At 35.0% G+C, this 9,637-nt stretch overlaps 3 protein-coding genes across 5 annotated transcripts in view; 2 read left to right on the top strand and 1 right to left on the bottom strand.

Moving 5' to 3' along the window:
• The first annotated feature begins 157 nt into the window (after nt 1–157).
• Nucleotides 158–712, top strand: LOC122612898. 2 transcript variants are annotated; one of them, XM_043786770.1, is made up of 2 exons: nt 158–314; nt 405–712. In XM_043786770.1, the coding sequence occupies exon 2, from the start codon at nt 495–497 to the stop codon at nt 645–647; it is 153 nt and encodes a 50-aa protein (XP_043642705.1). In that variant the 5' UTR covers nt 158–314; nt 405–494; the 3' UTR covers nt 648–712. The 2 variants fall into 2 exon arrangements, with proteins under 2 accessions (XP_043642705.1, XP_043642704.1); XM_043786769.1 differs by having other exon boundaries at nt 164–322.
• A 569-nt stretch (nt 713–1,281) lies between these two features.
• LOC122613659 (zinc finger protein weckle) lies at nt 1,282–3,284 on the top strand. The gene is made up of 3 exons (XM_043787944.1): nt 1,282–1,516; nt 1,578–2,941; nt 3,000–3,284. The coding sequence occupies exons 1-3, from the start codon at nt 1,367–1,369 to the stop codon at nt 3,028–3,030; spliced, it is 1,545 nt and encodes a 514-aa protein (XP_043643879.1). The 5' UTR covers nt 1,282–1,366; the 3' UTR covers nt 3,031–3,284.
• A 1,624-nt stretch (nt 3,285–4,908) lies between these two features.
• Nucleotides 4,909–9,637, bottom strand: part of LOC122615219 (brain tumor protein) — a 36,515-nt gene continuing 31,786 nt past the window's right edge. For both annotated transcript variants that reach the window (XM_043790171.1, XM_043790172.1), the window contains one exon: nt 4,909–5,458. In XM_043790171.1, the coding sequence (XP_043646106.1) occupies nt 5,379–5,458 (80 nt within the window). In that variant the 3' untranslated portion in view covers nt 4,909–5,378. The remainder of the gene's footprint in view (nt 5,459–9,637) is intronic.

Here is a 9,637-nt window from a genome sequence, read left to right on the forward strand (position 1 = left end):
TTCGCAAAATTTCCCAGTGCGCTTCGTCACTACGTGATCTTCCGTCAGTAGAGGTTAAATAGTCACGTTACACAAAAACAAGGCTTTTTAAATTAGACTGCTGCTTTCATATTTTGACAACTTCCAAATACGAAAGGAACAAATTACAGCTGATCTAGTAGTTTTTGAATTGGATATAAGTCAACAGTTTGGAGCTGCCAAATGCCTAAAGGGAATTATATTCATTCTTTCCCCGAGCCTCGGTTTAATCACATCAAAAATAAAACTGGAAATCCAAATGACTAACACCTTTTGGAAATAAATTTTTTGCCGTGGTAACTTTGTAAGAATATTTTAAATATATTGTACATTAAATTCAACTAAATCTCTATTTAACCACATTTTCTTCGCACTTTTCATTTAAGTTCCCAAGGAAGTGTGTGTCCGTGATCCTTGTTTTTTCGTGGGTTCTTCTCTTCTTCCCTTGACTCTCATCCGAACAATCCCGGTCCAAGATGTGCTGCAATCCAGGAGGCTGCTGCAATCTACCCGCCTGCATCCAGTGCACCAACTTTTGTTTCAACTGCTGGACTGGAACAGCCGCAGTGCCATGTTGCCGACGAACTTGCATTCCGGGATGCAGTGGCAGCCCTAGATGCTGTTGCTAACACTGAAGTTACTGTGACTATACCACTCTTCATCTCAAATCTGAAATAAAGCAATTTAAAAAGCATCGCAACTTCCTTGACTATCAGATACCCCATGTGTGATTAATTCATGTAATAGTTAATTTCTATACTTATTTATTGGTTTGTGTTTCCTATACATCTTACTTATCGGAAAAGCTAAGACCAGCCGTATTACTGAAATAAAAACACTATAGTCGAGTCCCCGGATTATCAGATACCCGTTACCCAGTTAGCGGAAGAGCGAACGAGAAATTTCAACAGTTCATGGAATATCCATAGAAATTGGCTTGTTTGCGTTAGAGTGGGCGTGGCAACATCAGAAAACTAACTTTCGCTTTCTAGCTTACATTGTTCCTGAGACGTTCACACGGACGGACATACGGACATGGCCAGATCGACTCGGCATTGATCCTGATCACGAATATTTATCCTTTTTATAGTCGGAAACGCTTCCTTCTACCTTTTACAGTAAAAGTAACGGGTATAACAATTGAAAACGGCGGTTTGCATTCAGAGCGTTGTGCATAACATAAGGGTTAAGCGAAAATGCCGTTAAGCATTTCCCGTGGCCTGTCCACGAGAATTTGTATCTGGTCACACTTCACCGAACAAGAATCAAATCTGAACTAAAAGTAAACAATTCAACAGCTTTTTTTGGCGATAAGGTATCCAGAAGGACCACTGGTTCCATTGCCAAGATGACGGACGGCAGCCACTGGCTAAACTGGTGCCGCCTGTGTGCCAAGGACGACGCCCATGGCAACGTGAGGGTGCAAATGAATGGGAATTCCCAGGGAGCCTGGGACAATGTTCTGATAATGGCTATTCGCAAGTACTTCGAAGTGCAGGTAAGTAACTAGGAAAACAGATGTGCTTTTGCAACGATAATATGAAACATTTGTTCTCCAGGTGCAACTGGAGGATGAGCTAAGCAGCGTGCTTTGCACGGAGTGCTATACGCTCATCAGCGAACTAATCGATTTTGCAGAGCATGTGACCAAAGTGCAGGACATCTTTGAGGTTCTGCGACGCACAGAAACGGATCACGACCAGCAACTGGATTTGGCTGCGCTGCGTCAGCAGCATGGGCTTTGCGGAGACGATTGGACGCACATCATCAAGCCTATTCCTGCCCTAGAAATGGAAGCGAGCGTGGACTCCAATAACGTTTATCAAAAACGCGCCAAAACATTACGGGAGTTTCCTATGCCAGAGACAAGCAGCAAAGAAATCGAAATATCAGAAAGGGAAGCAACCTCCCACTTACTTCAAGCCAAAAAGATACTGGGAATGGAGGTACCTAAGCAAGAGTTTATCGACTTAGGCTCCATTCTGTTGGAAAAGAACACAAGTCAACTGGATATGGAGGATGTGCTGGACGAACTGTCTCCAGAGGAACTTTCGCAATCTCGCGTCGACAGCATAATCTCTCCGGTTTCAGTCAAGAAATATGTTAAGTCAGAAATGCTTAACAGCTGTGATGGAGATGCCAAGTTTCTTACTGTAGATTGCCATCGAATAGATCTCGCAGTGGCAACGACACCACATGCTTCGGAATCAACTTTGGAGGAGAAGGCCAAACGGGGTCGCATGGACTGTGAGAAATGTGGCAAGGTCTACAGAAACCGCGCCTCATATGAGAAACACTTGGAACGCGAGTGCCGCAGGATCGAGCGGCGTGTGAAAGTGGACAAAACGTCAACAACCTGTGATATTTGCAACAAAACTCTATCCTCCGCCACGGCGCTAAAGCTCCACAAAGAGGGTATCCACCAGAATGTCAAGCCATACATCTGCGATAGTTGCGGCAAGCAACTGAAGACCATTACAGCACTAAATGAACACAAGCTGGTTCACACGGAAAGTCGTCCCTTCGAGTGCACCGTCTGCAATGCGGGCTTTAAGAACCGCGCGCGGCTAAAGGCCCACTACCAAATTCATGCGGAACCCAGTTTCGTGTGCAACATTTGCGGCAAAAAGCTGCAGACACGACGCACCTGGAACATGCATAAGGTCGTGCACACGGAGGAGCGTCGCTTGAAGTGTGATGTCTGCGGGGCTCTCTTCAAGCGATCAAAAACGCTTAAGACCCACCTGCTAAGCCACACTGGGCTGCGACCGTATGTTTGCAACTACTGCGGCAAGTCGTTTGCGTGCAATGCCAATTGCCGGTCGCACAAGCTCAAGAAACACCCACAGGAAGTTGAGCAAGAGGATGGAGCACGGCTGCCCTCTCGCCTCAATGTTCCCACATTGGAGGAACTTCGCGTTATGTGAGTTTAAATTAAGAAAAACTAGTTTATTGAATTCATTTAAATGCTTTATTTTCAGGACTCAAAAGCTACCAAAAGGAACAGCATAGAGTGGATGCTTTCACCAGAAAACTAGCTTTAGCATGCTATTCAATCTATTTTTATTAAATATAGGTATCATTTAACGAATATCTTTTACCTTTTAGATGGCATCAGATCGGAATGTGCAATCTCCAATTTTCCAAACGTAGATCTAAATATAATAATAGGAAAGTTTTATTTTAAATTGCCAAGTGGCAAAAACTAAGCAAAACACACTTTCTAATCGAATAATAAAAGGCATCTGAGTTATTTAAAAACAAAATAATTTTATTGTTGTTTAATGGAAATAGAAATTCTTACAATACAATTGTTGTTGCTGGTTGTTCTTGTTGTTTGGTTTAATATTAATGTTACACAACATTTTTTAAATGTTAATTAATACCATATTTTAATATAATAATAATTTCATGTTTTTCATTTTTTAATTACTTCGAAAATTGTGGCCCCTAAGCATTAAAAAGACTTTTATTTCATTCTTTTATTATATTTCAAGTTCTCGCTGATGCTGTTTACTTTGCCATTGGATCTTTGAGCACAGTTTAAAATCTGTCATATCAAATTCAAATAGGTGTTTCGAACTCGCCACACTAGCAAATTTCAGCTTTTAATAAATTATTATGATTCGTTCTCTGTTTTACGTTTCCCACATGTATAAAAATATTCATATATAATTTACTGTAAGTACTTTTTGTTTCTCTTACACATTACATTAATGAGTTGTTATTTTGGGTTTGCCTTAATGTTTTATATATAGGTATATATATAAAATGCGCATACAGTTGGAATCTTAGCTAATAATAATAGTTAATGAGTTAATAACGTTCACATTCAATTACATCGTATTCAATTTAGTCACGATTATGATTACATTTTAATTTTTTTCTTGACGAGTTAAAATAAATTTAAAAAAACAGTTGGTTGTGCTCAAAAATGTAGAAGATTCAAGTTAAATGCTTTTTGGTTTCGTTTTCTCAAAAAAGTTTCTTGGTTTACGGGGTTATTACATTTAATTGTGCTGGATTTGCGGGAAAGATGGATTAGTGTCTAGTGTTGAATGACTGATGATGACTGGGTGATAGATGATTGATTGAGTGACTGACTGAGTGAGTATCATGCAGGGTATCTGTATCTGTATCTAAGGAGCCGAGCTGAGCTGATCCTGGCAGTAAGTTAAGTTAAGTCAGTTACAAACTTAAACCGAATTGTAATTGCTCTGTACTGTGGTTAAATCTTTGTATGCATGTTAGAAACAGTATATGGCATATAGTATGCATTTGGTGGGCGTGTATATATTTCTTTTTATTTTCCTTTTCATTTCAACGCAAAAAGTTAACAATTTCCTCGTTCGAAACAGCTGAGAATGGCCTGCCTGACAAAGTCTACATGTAATATAGATTTATATTTATAAGTATTGAATAAAAATGCCAACCCTCAATGATATACATTATTTGCTTGTCAGTCCATATTTTCCACATTTTCTTGTCACTTGCTTTAACATTTTTTTCTTTTCGTTTTTTTTTTCTTTTTGTATTTCTTACGTGTAAAACAAAATTTGAGCGAAATATACGATTTGTAACTGAACGTACAGTGTAAACAATTAACCATAAAGAAAACATATTACTTTAGCTGATAAAATGTCTTAGTTTCATATGACAACGTAGTATATGAAAGCCATTTAAGCAACACCCTGTATATAGAATTCACTTGTTTCTTTTTTTTTTGTGTATGTTCAAATTCAACTTGGCTTTAGCGAGTAATTCAAATTGGGGGAGACATAAAAATCAATCCTTACACGGAAAATTGATAAATCGTTAGCTAAACATAATATATATGTGTATACAAAGAAAACTTAATTATAACGACATTCAACATTAGATTGGTGTTCCTTTTCTTTTTTCTGCTCATTTCTGTTTCATTTTTGTTTTATTTAATATTAATAATAATTAATTATAAAAATACATATATGTATGCATGATGACTAGATGATGATACCATGATCGGCTTAGTTGCACTATATAGCTTTATAAATATTAAAATCTATGCTGAATGATTGATTATGATTAAGATGAGCTAACATTTATGCATATTTCAATGATTTAGCAACGTTGATTCTTGTCTGTGTGAATTCTTTGTGTGCGGTTCGACCGTAGAGACTCATTTACACTAATTGCAAATACATTAATATTTATAGAATTTTTGAGTCCCAAAATTGATTTAAAATAATTGCGTAACGTAAACTTGTCCATGCATCGCCTTTACATTACATCTTCCTTTCTTCAACAACAAATTCAACATAACACAATTTATGGGGAATGTTTGGTAATTACAAATATTTCGTTTCTCTTGCTTTTCTATTTCAAATGAAATGTTGCTGTATTCTGTCTGCCAAGTAGCTCTTGCTGGTTTCATTGATGTTGCTGTGCAATTTGTGCAATACTGCAAGAAATAAAATTAAAAATTAAATAAATCAAATGGTTTCATGAAGAAATAGAAAAGTGTGTTAATCTTAAATTGGATAGAAATATAATTACAACGTGAAATCAAAATATATTTAAAAGGTTAAAGGTTACCAAACGCAGTTCCGTTTTAAAACCATAATTTCCTCAAAAAAAAAAGTGTGATAAACAGAAGTATTTTCAAGCTTCCTATTTAGTTATTGCATAATACATTGCCCATTTGGTTCTCATTTAAAGTTAGATCAACTTTTTCTTAAAATGATCTGCTTAAAAAATATGCTTTAGTTAGTTTCTTGCGTATTTTTAGAGTTTGTTTATAATATGTCGTTTTTCGTTAAAATTACAAAAATGCTTGGGATATGAATTTTTTTTTAGTCTTTTTTTATTTTTTGTAATCTTCAATAGGAAGAATAAGCAGCTAACAACAAACAGTTTATATGCCTTACTTTGCGTATATGCATTATTATTATAGATTATATTCACGGATGTATATAAATATTTTATTTGCAGCTAGAAAAATTAGCGAAAATATTCATTTTCCTTGTTCTTGTTTGTCTTGCGCATTTCGAGATTTGGTTTTTAGTTTATCGAGAGTGAAAATCCGCATTCGGCTTAAGTAAATTTAGTTATATTTTCTCAGTTTAAACAAGTGCATAGGGAGAAAAAAAAAAGCGGAAGGAAACGGAAAATCTGTTCAGAAAAATTCCCTAAACGAGTCTTATGGTTATTTTATTTCACAAGAGTGTTTCATATTTTCATATTTTTTCACGTTTACGTTTTTGAAGCAGTCTAAGATTTTGTTGTTTTTGAGTGTTAAAAAACTGTTGAGTTCACTACTAAGTGGCTTGTTTTCTAGCCTTAAACACACACATAAATATAGTTTTTATACTCGTAGATATACAAGAATGTAGCGTTAAGTAGCCTAAAGTGTAAAATGTATTACAGATGGAGAGGTCCTGGACTTAATCCGGGGCTTCAACGTCAACTTGTTTTATTTTATAATTTTATATAGTAGCAACATTATAAATATAAATAGTCATATATATGTATGTATATGTGTATAATTTGTTGTGTAAATCCTTTCAATTCGTGTATAAAATCAGTCATAGTTAATTATTTTGTTTGGTATTTATCATTTATGTTTATGTTAGTTGTTATGTTGGTTTGGATTGCTATTTGAATGTTCGATGAAGTTCTTGACCAAGCGCTAAAGAGGTCTAAATAAATTATCCAATAAATCGATATTGTTCCTCAATTTCTAGTCTACTTAATTGTAGAGATAGCCTACATCTAATGCGAAAAAAGGGAAACTAATGGGGCAATGAACCGATCATTTGTCATTAATGCTATGTTGAGTTACGTACAAATTACAGACATCCAAACAGACACTACTCAAGCATGCATATTAAATATATTTGGTTTTCCGTATCTCTTGCCTGTTATCCACTGAAAACATTTGACGGAATATCAGAATTGAAGTCCTACTTATTGAAAAGGTCCAGGCACGAGCGAAAAACGATTTCAGATCTGTTCGAAAGGGTAACTCTGATCTGAGATTGTTTTACGTTGTGTGCTGGACAAAAAGTATACACACACTCAATGGTTATTCAATTAGCTGCATATATCTATATGGTATGTTGTTAATAATTTAGTGGTTTAAGCATTTCGTTCGGAGCTTTCGTAGTCTAATGCATATTCTAATAATACTTAAAAACACTTCTACGAAGCCAGTTTGAATTTTAATTTACTCTTGGATTTCGGTTCCATTCATTATACTCGTAGTTTGCTGCTGTTTTGCCATTCCGCTATCGCTTTCGAATCAGAACTGCTGCCGATGATCTACTAGAACTTGTACAAAATTTAACTTCCATACAAACATGCTCAACAATGCAGACAAATGACTTTGATTTACGTTTTGTTCCGTTCCTTAATAACATTTATCAAAAATATAAACTACAATTAAAATGATTCCTCAGATATGACATACAAACACCAATATGTTCGTACTTATACATCCTAACATCTACTTCTGTTCTGCGTAACTTGTGCCTGACAGTCTCTTTCTTAACCAACCCCAATAAAGAGAGTGAGATCGATCCGTAGATGGACCGATCCCGATTCGATTTCGCTTCGATTCCGTTCAACATTCATAGAGAGCTCCTAACAATCACAAAAATAATAGTAGCCATAATACGATTACGAGTACATGTAATACGCGTATGTGGTGGCCGCCCTTCGGCACCAGCATGCATTGCCATTTATTAAACAACACTTACACTTAGCACTACTCAAATGGTGGAGTTACTTTACTTTTGAATTTCCATCTCAGAATTTTCCTTACATTTTTGGCGTCCTGTTTTCTTCTTTTTTTGTTTATTTTGCTTGTTTTGTTTCATTTGTTTGGTGACACGAGACTTTGGCCCAAAAAACTAATCACAAATGGCGACACACGCAAAGTGCCCAACTACATATACTATATCGGCAATGTTAACATACATAAATTTATAAATTTATATATATATAGAGCGAGATACCAAAGCAAGTGTCACGGGGCACTTAACGCCCAGTTTGGTTACATAGAGGGTTAGAGCACAGTTAATTGGCGGTATAAATGGTTTACATATTATATCGATCTTGAGTATCGGAAATAAAACTGCTAGTATAGTTCGTTTTGATAGCTCACAGTGCTATGGTTACACACTGTATCTTATAGGTTTGTATATATAATAAATTTTTGTTTTTCCACATTCCTCTAGAGTTGTGTTGTTACTCCTTACCCGAGATTTAAATATATAGAAATATATATTTAAAAAACTTTTATCGGTTTTCCATTTTTGTGGTTGCACAGTCTATTAGATTCTCAATTCATCAATTTGTTTATCAACATACATTCACATATATATTCATATAAAGATTAAATAGTTTACCACTACAATATATAGATCTCAGGGGGGTCGGGGCAGGAAAAGAAAGGATAGGAGAGGAAAGGAAAATCGGCCTTAGGGGGTTAACAACATCGTATCTGTTCAGATCGAAATATAACCAATGCTAAGCTAGAAATGCTAAGAAAATAAGGCAAAATATTCAAATCAAATGAAAGTAAACAAAGCAAACAGTTTGTTGGTTCTTTTTGTCAGAATAAGTATAAAATCTTTAATGGTTTTTCAGTTGGTTTTTGTGGCATTTGTTGGGTTGTGTTTTGTGTGGGCTTTTACAACATTTTCGTGGAGCAGATTTATGCTGTCTATTGTTTATAGTTTGTTATAATTATAATAGTCGTAATCATGTGTGTTGTGTCCCATGTTGTGTGTTTGTAGTTCGTTTGTTGTATAACATTTAAAAATGTAATAATAATAATAGTTGATAAACATAAAAACAAAATTATGCAAGCACAAAATACAAATAAAACTCCTTTTTCAGAAACTGCTTGTGCACGCTAAAATGCTAATAATAAATACATTTAAATAGTACGCAATAGGCCGTAATAATTACCATCAATTTGCAGTATCTTATGTGTTTCAGTTTCAGTTTCAGTTTTAGTTTAAGTTTTATTTTCAACAATTTTTATATAAAAAAAATTTCAACAGTTTTTGTGTTTTTTTTAGTTTACTTTTTTTGGCTGTCAAGTAAAAAGTGTTCCTCACACAGAAAACGTACAATACTATGTTTAAACCCTTCATCGTTATTACAGCTACCATTACATCGATACATTATCTTCAATACAATAGGTCAATTAAAGTCAATTAAGAATACAACAAGAAAGAACTAATAAATATATTTTCGTATATTTAATAATCTCACTTAAGTAAATACACACAAAACATAAGTAATTATCAAATAATTAAAATGATACGTCAAGCAAATCAGAAATTACACAGAGCAAAGCGTTTTTTCAAAACAAACAAGAGAACGGGAAACTATTTTAGTTAAATACTACGTGTTTAATACAATAATGTTAAATTATACTCAAGAAATCTAATACCTGCTTATGTGTGGGCGTGTCAATGGGGACGACATGGGTTCAAGGTGTGGGGTTCGCGTCGCGTCGCATCGCGTTCCAAGCAAAACCAACAAAAATACATATTGATTACTTTTAAAATTACAAAATAAACATTTTTTAAATGCTGTTCCTGTTAATGTTGCGTTTGTAGTCTCAAAA

Source organism: Drosophila teissieri, chromosome 2R, assembly GCF_016746235.2.
Source record: "Drosophila teissieri strain GT53w chromosome 2R, Prin_Dtei_1.1, whole genome shotgun sequence".
NCBI classification, from domain to species: Eukaryota; Metazoa; Arthropoda; class Insecta; order Diptera; family Drosophilidae; genus Drosophila; species Drosophila teissieri.